This window comes from Osmerus eperlanus, chromosome 23 (genome assembly GCF_963692335.1).
Source record: "Osmerus eperlanus chromosome 23, fOsmEpe2.1, whole genome shotgun sequence".
Classification (NCBI taxonomy): domain Eukaryota; kingdom Metazoa; phylum Chordata; class Actinopteri; order Osmeriformes; family Osmeridae; genus Osmerus; species Osmerus eperlanus.
This window is the reverse complement of record NC_085040.1, coordinates 3,025,332-3,039,818: the sequence shown is the minus strand read 5'-3', so window position 1 is coordinate 3,039,818 and position 14,487 is coordinate 3,025,332. Positions and strand designations below refer to the sequence as shown.

General features: G+C 46.7%; 4 protein-coding genes across 5 annotated transcripts; 1 reads left to right on the top strand and 3 right to left on the bottom strand.

The window, feature by feature from the left end:
• The first annotated feature begins 2,277 nt into the window (after positions 1–2,277).
• On the top strand, positions 2,278–3,579 carry LOC134010111 (prostaglandin D2 receptor 2-like). The gene is made up of 2 exons (XM_062449979.1): positions 2,278–3,510; positions 3,545–3,579. The coding sequence occupies exon 1, from the start codon at positions 2,278–2,280 to the stop codon at positions 3,385–3,387; it is 1,110 nt and encodes a 369-aa protein (XP_062305963.1). The 3' UTR covers positions 3,388–3,510; positions 3,545–3,579.
• A 768-nt stretch (positions 3,580–4,347) lies between these two features.
• On the bottom strand, positions 4,348–6,949 carry si:dkey-165a24.9 (G-protein coupled receptor 4). Of its 2 annotated transcripts, XM_062449235.1 has the most exons (3): positions 6,597–6,949; positions 5,653–6,482; positions 4,348–5,312 (listed from the first exon to the last, which is right to left on the bottom strand). In XM_062449235.1, the coding sequence occupies exons 2-3, from the start codon at positions 6,234–6,236 to the stop codon at positions 4,919–4,921; spliced, it is 978 nt and encodes a 325-aa protein (XP_062305219.1). In that variant the 5' UTR covers positions 6,237–6,482; positions 6,597–6,949; the 3' UTR covers positions 4,348–4,918. The 2 variants fall into 2 exon arrangements, with proteins under 2 accessions (XP_062305219.1, XP_062305220.1); XM_062449236.1 differs by having other exon boundaries at positions 5,716–6,949.
• A 679-nt stretch (positions 6,950–7,628) lies between these two features.
• Positions 7,629–11,051, bottom strand: ugt5g1 (UDP glucuronosyltransferase 5 family, polypeptide G1). Its single transcript, XM_062449234.1, has 2 exons — positions 10,922–11,051; positions 7,629–9,519 (listed from the first exon to the last, which is right to left on the bottom strand). The coding sequence occupies exon 2, from the start codon at positions 9,508–9,510 to the stop codon at positions 7,882–7,884; it is 1,629 nt and encodes a 542-aa protein (XP_062305218.1). The 5' UTR covers positions 9,511–9,519; positions 10,922–11,051; the 3' UTR covers positions 7,629–7,881.
• On the bottom strand, positions 10,922–14,389 carry LOC134009661 (placenta-specific gene 8 protein-like). The gene is made up of 3 exons (XM_062449237.1): positions 13,440–14,389; positions 12,965–13,149; positions 10,922–12,852 (listed from the first exon to the last, which is right to left on the bottom strand). Exons 1-3 carry the CDS (start codon positions 13,558–13,560, stop codon positions 12,601–12,603), a joined length of 558 nt encoding a protein of 185 aa, XP_062305221.1. The 5' UTR covers positions 13,561–14,389; the 3' UTR covers positions 10,922–12,600.
• Positions 14,390–14,487: the final 98 nt, after the last annotated feature.

Below are 14,487 nucleotides of genomic sequence, written 5' to 3'. Positions count from 1 at the left end.
ATTTGCCCAAAATATAGCACAATATGTGTTCAGCATTTTGTACAAATATGTATTTACATTTTTGTGTCCACTGCAGTTGCATTAAATTGATGGCGCATCCTTTTTTCTCCAGCAGGTGACAGCGTCTAGCGGTTCATTGTATTGATGGTTCATCTTTTCCTTTTTTTTTTTTTTTACAGCACGCTAGGGGGCTAAACGTGGATGTATGTTTGGAAGAAGAGTTACACCGCTGCTCAAAAATGTCATAATGCAAAAAAAAAAGAAAAAACACTTCATGCGGGCGTAGGCTCAGTATACGTCCTCCAGATACATTTCTGTTTAAATCACACTTCTGCATATTTTGTGTAGGCTATGCAGTATTTCTTAGCCGATACTTTTACATGTGTAAATTCATACAGTTCATACATTTTATTATCTGAGCAGAACCTCTCTAGTGCTATCTATAACGGGTGTAGGACCTACATATACGGAAGCTGCAGTACAAACAATGTTGGTCGAACATGTTATGATTTTTTAAAATTTTATAATAAGTCCGCTGCAACCAATAGTCACATGTTACCTTTCAAATGTTTAATTGATATCATAAGCCACTTCCCATCGCACTTTCTAGACAAAACTGCAAGACCTATGTTGGATATTATAATTACAGTTTCTTAAGTTGTTTTTAGTCTGTAATGTCACACTTACTTAATTTTGTGTTAGAAGTGTGGTTTATGACACTTCCTTCCATGTAAATTGAGCTGTAGGCAACATGGGTTGTACAAGCTTGACATTTCCTCATCAGTTTTTCATGCAAAGGGTTCATTAACGCTTCTATGTTGGCAAGCTGATGGTGCCCGTGATGCCTGTGGCGACAGTTCTGAACTTGACTTGCGCCACTGTCAAGAGGTGAATCGATAGGCCACAACCCACGAATACTGCAGGCATTTATTACAGTTGAAAAGACCCAGGTATTTTTTTTTTATTAATTTATATTTGTGATAATTTATAGGCTAATGTAAAACTGTAAACTTACATTTTATATTTAAACTAGGCGTAATTTATGCTATTTATTTATATAATCTATATGTTTAAAACTAGGTTATAGTGGTCATTGGATGTGTAGGCTATGACTTTGAAACAATGTAGTTCCGTTACTGATGACACAGCATGAAACTATTAACTAGAATTGATTGTCGCACGGAAACCAAGCCACATTTGTAGGTAATGGCTGGCTTACATTTAAACATAAATAAACCCCTTTGTACAAATTCTTCTGCCTTTTTTGTCTATTGCAGCATTCAAATTAGTCACGCTTCGATTATTATATATTTTTCATGCCACCTATGTGCATTTGCACAGATTCTGCAAAATGTGCCTCGAGTAGCTTATGTGTCGATAATGATCCTGGAGATGTCTGGAGGAGGAGCGGCGCATTAGAGCAGAGGTGTTCTTCCTTCTAAACATATCCAATTTATCAGCGATTGTAATTATTTCAAAAACCACAATTCGAATAAAGGTCATCAATCAGTCAACAAATAACCAGTTTATTTATAGATCATGTAAATCGCAAGGGTTTCCATTGCGTAGCCTAAATGTTCAGGATATAGTGGGTAATTCATGTCTATTTTATTACCTTGGTTCAGCACAGGAATCTTTTAACGCCTAGGCCGCTGATAGGAGGCTATTATTCATGTAAGACCGGACTCATCACGCTATAGTCCCCCTCTGAGACAAAACGTATTAAATCAGTGCTATCAACATGACAAGTTGTAATAGAATGTTTGGCTACATGATCTTTCCATGTTGGTCTGAGAAACTTGTATTTAAATATAGCTACTGATGATCATCTCAGACCATTTTACTTCAAGTGTAGGCTATACTTGTTCGGCAGAGAGCCTATTTTGAGAGGGAACACTTCCTGCATTAAATACAGTAGGCTACATCATGACAGTTTGTGACACTTATCACACAAGTTGTAATTATCACAGCAAGCCCTTAGCTGCTACCATGGTGTCTTAGCGGTTCCTTGCTTACACCCAATGTCTCTCAGATTTGTACTTCATAAAAGAATGCAAGTCCTGCTTGTTATGAAAATAGATTAGGATAACATTGGCCTTGTGATTAAAAATGAAATAAGTCCCTCAGTGCATGTTTAATTAAAACAGGCCACAAGTAAATGTATGAATATGTCCTTAATAGTTTCTCGGGATCTCTCCACTCTTTGAAGGCTCAGATTCATTCCAAGACCGGACAGTGTCAGAAAATCATCAGCAAAGTTTCAGCAACCTTCCCAAAATGTCCAACTCCAACTTGTATTGCCCTATGATGCAGTATATGCTAAACTTCACATCCAATAGTACAAAAGGCCCGGCCATAGTGTCCCTCCACGGCCTGATCTCCACCCTGGGCATCCTGGAGAACGTCCTGATCCTGGGAGTGATCGGCCTGCGTGTGCGCCGCACAGTCATCAGCGTTTGGATCCTCAACCTGGCAGCCTCCGACCTCCTGGCCACCGCCTCCCTGCCTTTCTTCACCTTCTTCATGGCCCAGGGTGATAGCTGGATCCTGGGCACCACCTTCTGCCAAATACATTCCTCCATCTTCTTCCTCAACATGTTTGCTAGTGGTCTGCTGCTGGCGGCCATTTCCCTCGACCGCTGTCTGGTGGTGATGAAGCCAATCTGGGCCCAAAACCACAGGGACATCAAGCTGGTTGGCAGAGTGTGTGGACTTATCTGGGCCCTGTCTATCATCTGCACCATCCCCTTCTATGTCTTCCGTGATACTTTCAAACTGCGCTCTGAACGAATCCTGTGTTACTATAATTACGCCAAATTTCTACCCGAGGGGGAAGTTGATCTTCCAGGGTTGTGCTGGGCACGGCACGGGGCCCTAGCTGTGGTCAAATTCATCGTAGCTTTCCTACTTCCCCTGGTGTGCATCGTCAGCAGCTACGTGATGGTGCACTACAGGATGAAACAGAGAGGCCACCGATGCTCCTTCAGATTTGTGCGCCTGGTCGTGGCGGTGGTGGTGAGCTTCGTGGCCTGCTGGGCGCCGTACCACATCCTCAGCATCCTGGAGGCGTTGGTGGCCCGCGGATCACGCATACACATCGCCACGGCCACGACCCTGCCCTATGCCGCCAGCTTCTCCTTCCTCAACTGCGTGTTCAATCCCGTCCTCTACGTGTTCAGCTGCCCCAACCTGTGCAGCAAAATCCGCGAGTCCTTCAGCGCGGTTCTGGAGAACGTGCTGGCCGAGGACATAGGGGAGATGTCAAGACGACGCAGCACAATGCGGTCCTCCGTTAGCACCTCAGAGATACTGTTGAGACAGAAGAGCACCATCACCCCTCCCCCTGACCAGAAAGAGGTCAATGGAGGAAGGGAGGAGGATCAATAGAGAAACAACCATCCTGCTGAGGAAGAGGAGAGGAGAAGGTGGTTCTGAGGAGCAGGTGGTTCTGAGGAGAAGGTGGTTCTGAGGAGCAGGAGGTTTTGAGGAGAAGGTGGTTCTGAGGGGCAGGTGGTTCTGAGAAGAAGGTGGTTATGAGGAGCAGGAGGTTCTGAGGAGAAGGTGGTTCTGAGGAGAAGGAGGTTCTGAGGAGAAGGTGGTTCTGAGGGGCAGGTGGTTCTTAGGAGAAGGTGGTTATGAGGAGCAGGAGGTTCTGAGGAGAAGGTGGTTCTGAGGAGCAGGTGGTTCTGAGGAGGAGGTTCTGAGGAGAAGGTGGTTCTGAGGAGCAGGTGGTTCTGAGGAGAAGGAGGTTCTGAGGAGAAGGTGGTTCTGATGAGCAGGAGGTTTTGTGGAGAAGGTGGTTCTGATGAGCAGGAGGTTTTGTGGAGAAGGTGGTTCTGAGGAGAAGGTGGTTCTGTGGAGAAGGTGGTTCTGTGGAGAAGGCAGTTTGCTGAGATGGACTGAAAGGTTGTGAAGTTTAAGGCCATACAGCCATGTAAGAAAAGCCTTGTCCAAGAAATACCATCATGAACAGGCCGTTGTTGGATTTTCTCATTTGAATTTGTGTTATAAACAGTGCTATGTTACCTCTTTTTTTATGTACTTTGTAATGTTGTACCAGCTTTTAGATAATGGGACAATTGGTTGCTTTTGGCATCAATTTTAAACTGAAAAACAGGCTTAACAATGGAATTGCATGTAAATTGTATTGCATGATCTCAGCAGTTGTGCTGTTGAAATTGTGAGATAAACATCATCATTTTTCTGTCTGGGAATGAAACTAACCACAAATGTTTTTCTTATAAGCAAAAAAGTGAACTGAAAAAAGTATTTTGGACAGCTGTGGATTGTGTACTGTGCATTTCTTTGAATGACGGAAGTTGTAAAACTGTGACGATGATGAAAATGTATAATGCAATATGTATCAATACATTTATTTTTGTTGTAAAATGCTTTATATGCTTTTAAATGTCAAAGCTAATGCAAATTATTAAATGGAAAATAAAACTTGAAAAAACGACATATTATACTCTACGTAATCCTTCCCTTCACATGACTCAGCTTCATGACTACAGTACATCTTTGCAAGGGTGCCACAGGATATAACTGTAGAGTGTTCATATATTGTGTTTGATCTCCATCAATGTTCACAAAGTCTTCTGGCTGCAGAACAAGTTGTATCGTGTATGTTCACATTCAGAATATTCTCCCCCTAAGACTGCCATTGCAGATCCCAGCCAGCAAAATTTCTCCCATGGGGTGGCACAATTGCTACGTTTCTTTCTCAAAACCCATTGTTCCTCGGTCAAGCTGGAAAATTGAGTCAGTTCCTCGAACTGAGGTCCCCCCCCCCCTTCCCCCTTTGAGAGCAGCTGAATGCATCCACAGAGAACAGCAAACACAATGGCCAGACTCATTCTCTCAAAGACCAGGGAACAAGGCCAGCACAGTAAGTCTAGTCCCCTCGGGTCTGTTTATCCTAAACGCTGATACTCTGGTCATGGTGACCTCTGGCGCTGAGAGGCACCTCCTTGGACGCTCTGTGCCGACGTCCCAGGCAGGGTAGAGACCTGCGTAGCTCGAGCCGGGCATCGTGGCACAGGAAGATGTAGAACAGGGGGTCTAGAAGGGTATTGAGGCTGGTCAGGCCATAGCACAGCCGGTAGGTCAGGAAAATGGACCGTTCCAGTTGGCAGGGTTTCTCGGTCAGGAGCAGGGACACAAACCTGTATCCCCCTACAAGGTGGTATGGTCCAAATATCACGATGAAGTTAATGGTGATGAGGATGAGGATGCCCACGATCTTGTTGCGTTCGTGGTCCGAGACGGAGGGTGAGCGTTGTAGGGTCACACGGATTCGGGCGGAAGTGTAGCTGCAAGGGATGGCAGCAATAAAAGAAATGTTATGAATCAGTTCTTAAAGACGCAATATGATTATCCGGCAACATTCATATATGGAAATACAAAACAGCATGGCTGTATTAAACATGTATTGAAAACCATGCCTACTGGGAGTCAGGTGGCTAAGCGGTTAGGGAATCGGGCTAGTAATCTGAAGGTTGCCAGTTCGATTCCCGGCCGTGCCAAATGACGTTGTGTCCTTGGGCAAGGCACTTCACCCTACTTGCCTCGGGGGAATGTCCCTGTACTTACTGTAAGTCACTCTGGATAAGAGCGTCTGCTAAATGACTAAATGTAAATGTACTCACTCACCCCAGTATTCCACAAGGCAGAAGGAACCCGAGAACCACGGTGGCGATCTTGAAGTGGACGTACCTGGGGGTGATAGGGTACTGCTCCAGACACAGCTTTCTCTTGGCATCAAACACCGTGTTCAGGAGCCCAATCAGACAGAACAGGAAGGTTAGTGTCCAGACCACCACCCCCGAGGCTGCCGCCACCCTCACCGTCCGCACGCCACGACTGCTCAGGGGATGGACGATGGCCAGGCAGCGGTCGAGCGCGATGAGGCACAGGAAAACCACGCTGGCGTACACGTTCACGTAGAATATGTAGCCCACGAACTCGCAGGCGGGCTGGCCGTAGGGCCAGCTGTGGCCCCCCTGCAGGTAGAGGATCCAGAGAGGCAGGGTGAGCAGCTGGAGGAGGTCGGAGAGCAAGAGGTTGAGGATGTAGACCAGCTGGCAGCCACCCCCGCCAGAGCGGCCCAGTTGGTACAGCCCCCAGAGAGAGAGCAGGTTGGACGGCAGACCCAGTGAAAATGCAAAGCTGTAGATGTAGGTGAGACCATTAGTATCAGTGTCCAGGGGGAGGTTGCAGCTGTAGTTTTGGGACATTGTCTCTAACGCAGGAGGGGAACCCTCAAAAACTGCAGAGAGAACACAAGGAGTAGCACCACAGGTGTGTCCACTGTTTGATGCACATGTGAAGACTCTGGGTCAAGATGAGTTCCACACAGGTGTAAGAATGCTCTCCTGCTTGAGATCTAACAACTACATGTCAGCAACACGTCACTGTCGGCTACATGACCATCAAAGATAACCGAGAGCTCAAACATAATTCTGAAGACAACGTTCCATGACCTAGAAGGTCAACAGGTGCATGTCACAAAATGTCCAATTCACTCAAAGTACGAAACAAAACAACGACTTTTCAATTGTGAACCTGAAATTGTTAGAAGTCTTCAACATCCATACTCAGCTTCCATGAAAAGAATGTCGGTCCTTCCAGACAGCTCCGTTCCATCCACGTCTGGGTGACCTGTGCACAGTGTCCGCACTGAAGGGTACACGGCTCCTTCACTCGGCCTTGTCTATTTCGTAACTATTTCCTCTGCAGGAAACCCACTTTTTCAACTTTAAAGGCAACATCCTGGAGCAGGAGAACGCCTTTCTTTTCCAGAACAAAAACACTCCACTACCTCCCTTTACCTCTCTCACTTTTTTTTTGATCTCTACAGTCTATGAGCACAGAACTAGATGACTGAGAAATATATTTGGTGAAGGGAACTGGAAAGGAGAACTAGGAACTTGTAGATTGTATTGCACTTGAGCATGTGTCAATTAAAAACGTTCACTTCCGTTCCCAGTAAACATTGGATGAGATGCACGCGATCTGCGTATGTTTATTCAAGTCAGAATTATGTCAGAATTATGTGTAATTGTTGTGGCAAAATTGTATCAGAAACAAATTTAGCTTTTGCATTTTCCATTAACAGAAACAAACGTTTACTTTGCTGCATGGGTGTTTGTGTGTGTGGTTGGTGAGAAAGAATGTGTGCGTGCGTATCCTTGTGCGGGCCAGAGATAACACACACCACAGTGATCATGATTGGTTTAGCAGTGTGTGCAGTGCAGGAAGAGACAATTCTGAGATCACTCAAACAAAAAAAGCCAATTATGTATCACTCAAGCATTCTTAGAAATGTATGAGTGTTTATCAACCTTAAACAAGAAACGTACACTCATAGCAGATTGCGCAGTGCTAGATGTAGGTATAGTTTACCGTAAACACTGAGTAAGCTACCCTCAGTGAACTTTCAAGCATTCAAGCACAGGAAAAAAGTCTTCAGCACATTTCAGATTGTTTGGAGAGATTAGGTGTGTTAAGACAATGATGCCGGGTTGTATTTTTACCACATGATTTCAGAGAGAGGAGGGTCTAATCATTCTCATCTCGTTTCTTTTCTTTGAAATGTCACCAGATGACTTATGAGGATTTAGGTGTGGAACTATAAATGTTTTGTTTTTGGAAGGATAATGTTTTAATGGAAACCAAATGTTAACATTGAATTGAGTATTTTAGATACTGTTTGTTACATTTTATACTCATTATAAAATGAATAAAAAATAAAATCCAACTATTATATTTCACTCGAACTATTTATGTTATATGTAGACAGGAATTCAAGTGTACACATGACCTAAACTAAAACAAACATACATCCTATCGCTAGATCAAAATATTTCATCTAAATTTATGTCAATCCACCTTGGTCTTGTTGTTCCTGGAGCATTTGTAGCAGCAGAGCAGTCTGCAGACTGAGAGGGCTCCCCAGAGGGAGGCCCCGCTGAGGGCCAGGAACAACACTGCCACATCCAGGCTGTGGTAAGAGAACCAGGCCAGGCTGGAGGCCTGTGAGCGGAGGTGGGCCGCTCCCTTGTTCCTCATCACGTACTCGATCCAGAAGGTGGCGCTGGCGAGCGGGGACACGGGCGCGTCGCGGTGCAGGCGGGAGAGCCTCTGCATGCTGCGACGGTAGGAGGGGTTCTCCAGCACGTCTCCGAGGGCCATCAGGAAGTCCTCGGAGGTCAGGCTGGCGACCTCCAGCACCCTCGCCGCCCCTCGCACCTGCAGGCGCAGCAGGTTGTCAAACTGGTCAAAGAGGAGAGGCAGACCCAGGATTGGCACCCCGTGGTAGATGGCCTCATACAGGCCGTTGGTGCCTCCATGGGCCACGAAGACCTGGGTTTTGGGGTGTCCGAGGAGGTCGTTCTGGGGGAGCCAGTCCAGGAGCAGTGTGTTGTTGCCCAGAGAGGTGGGCCTCTGGCCCAGGTACCTCCACACCACCCTCTGGGGAAGCTGGGCGAAGGCTGTGGCGATGGCCTCCGTTATCTCCATGGGCAGGGCCGACACGAGTGTGCCCAGAGACATGACCACCACACCGGCCTCGCCGGAGCCCTGCACGAAGCCCTCCAGCTCCGCGGAGAGAGGCTGCGGTGGGCCACACTGAAACCCCCCCACGTACACCACGTTAGGCATGGTGGGCCGCGGGAACTCCAAGACAAAGTCTACCCTCATCAGCCAGACGTCGGCCGAGCGCTGCATGGAAAGCAGGTCGGCCCCGGGGGGGAAGTGATGTCGGAGCAGGCGGGCGTACAGGGGAAGGATGACCAGGCGCTCTTGGAGCAGGCCGGCCACGTGGCGGAGCGCGTTCTCCGTCCTCTGCAGGAAGTCCATCCTGTCGGAGAACAGGGAGTTGTACATGGGGACGTAGGACGGGGGGGTGGGGGCCACGGCCATGTGGGCCTCTCCGGCGTTGAGCCAGCGGACGTTGTAGACCATGGGCAAGCCCAGGTAGTGGGCCAGCAGGACACCCGAAGGGAAAGCGGGGTCGGTCAGCACCAGGTCGAACCCTGACGCCCTGAGTCTGGAGGTCAGGAGGTAGTCCTCCAAGATGGCGGAGATCATCTTCAGGGCCATGCCATGGAACATGACCAACATGGCCGCCACGTCCCTCTGCTGCTCTAGGAAGCGCCGAACTGGGGTCATCCGGCGCAGGTCCAGCGAGCGCCGCATCAAGACGGCGTAGAAATCGGGCCCGATGTGCCCGCCGCCCCCGCCCACACTCTCGTCTGCGTCCTGAGGGGCGATCGTGACGGAACTGTAGAGAGGGGAGTTCTGGGGGATGTACCAGCTCTCGGCGGAACGCACCACGGTGAGGTTGTGACCCCTGGAGTGGAGCTCTCGTAGGATCACCTCCATGTTGACCCAGTGACTGCCGTCCTCCGGGACCACCAGCACCCTGCCGCCGCGACAACCCACGCCCAGGAGGAGGAGCCAGAGGAGGAAGAGATGGACCTTGGACAGCGCTGCTTGACGTGCGGCCATGTTTTTTTTCTGGGGAATAAACAAGAAAATACCATCAGGCAAAACGTACTTTCTCTCACTGATACTGCATATATTTAGAAAAGCATACGATATCAATTGTTTGATTTTCTGTATGCATTTTTTAAGTTAGCATACAAAATGTTTGAGGGGGGATGAGATAACATTAAATGGACATTGAGTTTTGTGTGTGGATTCATTGTCCTTAATCTGCTGTGCAAAACTCCCAATCTCACCATTTCAGCCTATGCATCTGGCAGATGGCCAGATGCCTGGGGGATTACGCAATCACAAACCATAAAGGGCTGTTATGTAGGAAGGGAGGGGCTCATTTTTGGACATCCAACTTGTTTTTGGAAATTGATCCCATGGTATATGCACTGTAATCATGGGGCGTTGTTGTAGATTCACTCTATAATGGCTTCTCACCAAAAAGGAACATGACTTTTCACCAAACACATTCAGCAGTGTGGGCTGTTATTGAAATGTCCGAATCCTTAAACGGAATATCGAGGTTACCACGTGACGACATTGCAAATTGTAAACCTGCAGAGCATGACTGACTAATCATTTTACTCCAAGGCCAAGTGAGCAATTTGCCACCTAGACAGGATGTGGTAGATGTCGGGCAGATAAAAAAGCCTCTTTAACTTCCTGTTTTCTTCTCTCACACAGAACGTCCTCTGAGTTGCCAACGCAGTGAGGTCCGCCCTTCAATGATCTCAGCAGGCTGGATCCCCTGACAGCACCGGTCAGTGGAGCAGGACTGACCAGTACCATGTTGCTATGGTGACCTCCTGTCACAGGTGACAAGTTACATGGGCCGACTTGACCTGGGAGGTTTGCCGTACACTGTTTTACAACACTCAACAGCACCATTGATGTATCTCAGCACAACAACCAGATGGCTCTCAAATCATATCAAATCAAATGTATTTGTATAGCCCTTTTTACACGCAAGCATGTCACAGAGGGCTTCACATACGCCCATAGAACTGCCCCTCAACCAACCTAAACCCTCAAGGAAGACAAGGAAAAACAGAGAAAAAATGGAAGAAACCTTGGGAGGAGCGATTCAGAGAGGGATCCCCTCCTCCAGAGACGGTTGGTGGGAGAGAGGAGCAGAACACAGGCTAAACATAGTCATACAGTGTCAATGGGTTTTGAAACACCACAGCTTCGACACAGGGCTGATCCTGAGCCGTGTGCATTGACCAGCTTCTCCTGCCCATCACTCACACTGCGAACTTCTCAGACAACAGCGAAATCTCAAGATATTCTGCGGGTTGAGCCACTCGACTGCTATGCCCTGTCCTCCCTCCACCCAGTCACAGCAGGCGGAACCGTGAACATCCACACATCGTTCAGAAAGGCAGTAACATAAAAAACAATCAACTCCACACAATCAACTCACTGTGACCAGTTGCACATAGGGCAGTCAGTCCCTGTCTGTGTGTGCGGCTGGGCTGTTTCCTTGCGGAAGATACTGGAAGACCTGGTGTGGAAGGTGGCGTGCTGCACACTGGGTGGATAGAGGAGGACGTTCTGGGTTACTGGTGGAGAACGGTTTTGTTGTCCATCTGACCTCAATCCCTGATTTTTGGGGACACGTTTTGGAACACTCAAGCTGTTTCAGTTCAAGACACAGAACACATTGTTCTCCCAAGGTGGAACTTCAGAATACTGACTCAGGAGAGGGTTCTAATGAGCTAAATGTAGATGGCAGCTGTAGATATCTGGCATGGTTTTAACAATATTGAGAGAACAACACATTATGTTTTTGGAATCAAACCGACTGTATTTCCACTGTTCCAAAGTTAAAGTTGTCCTTGTTTTCCATTCCATTTCTTTTCTTGTGGCAAGGCTTCCCATCCACGGACATCATCAGCCATCTAACATGTCATTGAATGATGATAACGAGTACAAATAAAACCCTTCCATTTGATGGAGCACAACATTATGCTTGTTTAAGGAGGCACACGCTGTCACCTGACTACCAGAATGGTCTTGTTTGTCCAGGAACATTCGTCGAGGCAGAGCAGTCTGCAGACTGAGAGGGCTGTACAAACGAAGGTCCCAGCTATTGAAAACGGGTCATCGTAAGTAGAAGGCCATGAGCCTGGAGTGATCCTAGAGGTCAATGAGCCCATGTTGGATTGTGGCTGTCATTGAGAGGCGCCTTACCGTTGCCTTGGAAATATGAAGGTGGTAGAAGCTGGAAGCCGAGGGCGAATCAGATCCCCTGGTCTTATCATCTGCACTTCCTTGAGAAAGTGTGACATCAGTAATTCAAAAATAAACAAACCCTCCTTTTTATGATTAAGTTTAATGCTAACTTTATTCTTGAGTTGCATTAGATTGAAATGCACAGATTCCTTCGGGCTAAACTGTGTTTCTGTGCAGCATTGTACGTATTACGGCTTCAACAGATCAACCTCTGCGAAAAGATTCCAGTGAGCCATACACACATCGTCATGGTTACGACACGTAGCCCATAATCACTTTGGATGTGCTCTACTTTGGGGGAGTTCATTATTCAGTTGTGTTGTTGAAGCAAAACACAGGCAGGTGACTGGAATATCAAGAGAGTTCAGACTTGATCGTTAAATGTGATACACTTTATTTCCATTCCTCTCGCTATGACAGATTTATGAAGGGTAAGTCGTAACGGTAAGAAAAATCTTTCAAAAAAGGTGTGAAAATGTTTTCGTCATTGCCTTTTATAGACGACTGAAATGTAAAGTCACTGAATTTTAGAGGCTAGTGTTAGGTTAGTGCTATAAGAGAGCCTTCTGTTTTTAAAACGAAATTCCCCCACCCTCACACACACACACACACACACACACACGGACACACGCTCACACAGACACACGCTCACACGGACAACATACACTCATTCTCATACATACAGTACTTAACACAAAAGAGGGTTTCTGAGCAACACACAGACTCTTTTCTTTGCTCCAAAAAAACACACACTAACAAACTTTACAACTCTTTGGGGGACCATAATGCAATAAAACAATGAGAAATAAAGCAACAGGACCAAGTCACATAATAGACGAATAAAGAAAGTCTTTGTGATGTCAGAGATTACATGAACCTGGTGGTCATGAGGGCCTGGGGGCTGGCGGGGGAGATGTGAGGCTGGCTGGAGATGACCCCTGTCTGGGGAGAGGCTGCCACCATCATGGCCTGGGCCTGGGCTTGGGTCTGGGCCAACACTGTGGGCTGGGCATTGATGAAGGTGAACGGCTGGCTGCGTCTCTTTATCTCCCTGGCCATCTGACACCAGGAGCACACGTTACAGAAGGTGGCGTAGACGCAGTCGTCTGTCATGTCCCCCTGGAGAAGAAATAACAACTTAATTTATACCTTTTGAAGAAAAGAAAAACCTACGAAAAAAAAAAAAAAAAAAACGACTTCTGCTGAACAGTCACACCACTTTTGGACCCACCTGGATGCCGTAGCGGTTACGCACCGCCACCCTCATGGACATGGAGACGGGCGGAGTGCAGCTGGGCAGCCCCAGCATCTGCATGCCGCCGCACCCCACGTCCAGCAGGGGCAGACAGAAACACTCTCCGAACTCAGAGGCAGTGGTGCAGGCGAAACACGGGAAGCACCAGTAAGCAAAGCAGCCTGAGAGTTTCAGGGAAGAGATTGATGAGGACAGATATAAAACAAAGCCTTACCTCACTCTTTATAACACTAGAGTATAAACCGTGATCGTATTGACTGAGGCAGAATTCACAGTACAGCAAGTCTACAAATATGACCCAAAATAAAGAGGTTAACAATTCTTAATTACTGTAAAACCAAGAAACAAAACGTGAGGTACCCATACTCTTGATTTTCCGGTCTGAAAACTGATTTAAAATGACACGTTTAAATGTAACCAGAGTAGCTGACAAACTTGTAAGTACACTCACAGACTTGCAGATCATCAAAGCATCCACAGATGCCTGTACTCCACTGGTTGGTCTGGACTGCTATAATAGCCTGGGGTGGGAGCTGGGGGGGCTGGTTGTTTATGATGACACTGGTTGCCATGGTTTCTATCCAACAGAAAAATACCTGGGATCAACAACGACAACACGTTTCTTCCAATGACGCCAAATTGACATTCGACCTTGGACTAAAGCGGAAGAAATGGCTTCAGCACATTGGTTCTCTCATGATCTGACTTCCTCCAGTTGTTCTGTAAGTTGACATGGCACCATAGAGCCTTTGTATGAAACTGACAACAATCAGTCCAGCCCACATCCATTACCTTCATATTGTACACATTCCCTGATTGATCAATTTGTTTGTCGTCCGTTCCAAACCTACATACAGTGTATACAATTCCCTTGAATGCACACAATCAAAGTGCCTTCACACCAGCACTAACTGTATTATCACAGTGAAATACATTAACCACGATTCACAAGATAGTCCATGGTAACTCTCATTTGTTCACTTGAGGTTTCTAATTACGGAACAGAAGGCACTCACCTGGTCACTGACCTGGTCACTCACCTGAACTCAGGGTGTGGGAGCGTCAGTTACTAAGCTGGCTTGACATTAAACCTTCAGCAGAATGGAGGAACTGTGACTGGAACGGTCTTCATTTGCATTAGTGTGGTTTGCATGGGATTGTACATCCTTAGATTTTTTTACTTCATGGAGAAAAGGCGTAAGTCTCATACAGATATATTTTATTACAATAAATGTACAGGAATAAGTATATTAAACAGTGGTACTGTAATGTTTTTTAATAAGAGGCTGTCTGGATGAGTGATTTGTTATTTGAAAATGTTTACAGTAGTGTATTTTACATAGACCAAAGGGTACCAATATATGGGGCAAGCATCAGCAAAATATAGAATAGATATAGAATGCCATTGGCTGCTTCAAGTCAGCCGGGCTGCAGGCGACGCCCACGCTGCATGAAGTCGAACGTACCTATTGTCAGTGTGTGTGATGACGACAGTGTGC

Coding starts and splice junctions, on each gene's coding strand:
- LOC134010111 (XM_062449979.1), top strand. CDS start 2,278: ATGTCCAACTCCAACTTGTATTGCCCTATGATGCAGTATATGCTAAAC.
- si:dkey-165a24.9 (XM_062449235.1), bottom strand. CDS start 6,236: ATGTCCCAAAACTACAGCTGCAACCTCCCCCTGGACACTGATACTAAT. Junction 5,313..5,652: donor CTGCCTTGTGGAATACTGGG/GTGAGTGAGTAC, acceptor CATCCCTTGCAG/CTACACTTCCGCCCGAATCC.
- ugt5g1 (XM_062449234.1), bottom strand. CDS start 9,510: ATGGCCGCACGTCAAGCAGCGCTGTCCAAGGTCCATCTCTTCCTCCTC.
- LOC134009661 (XM_062449237.1), bottom strand. CDS start 13,560: ATGGCAACCAGTGTCATCATAAACAACCAGCCCCCCCAGCTCCCACCC. Junction 13,150..13,439: donor CTTTGATGATCTGCAAGTCT/GTGAGTGTACTT, acceptor TGAAACTCTCAG/GCTGCTTTGCTTACTGGTGC. Junction 12,853..12,964: donor GTAACCGCTACGGCATCCAG/GTGGGTCCAAAA, acceptor TTTCTTCTCCAG/GGGGACATGACAGACGACTG.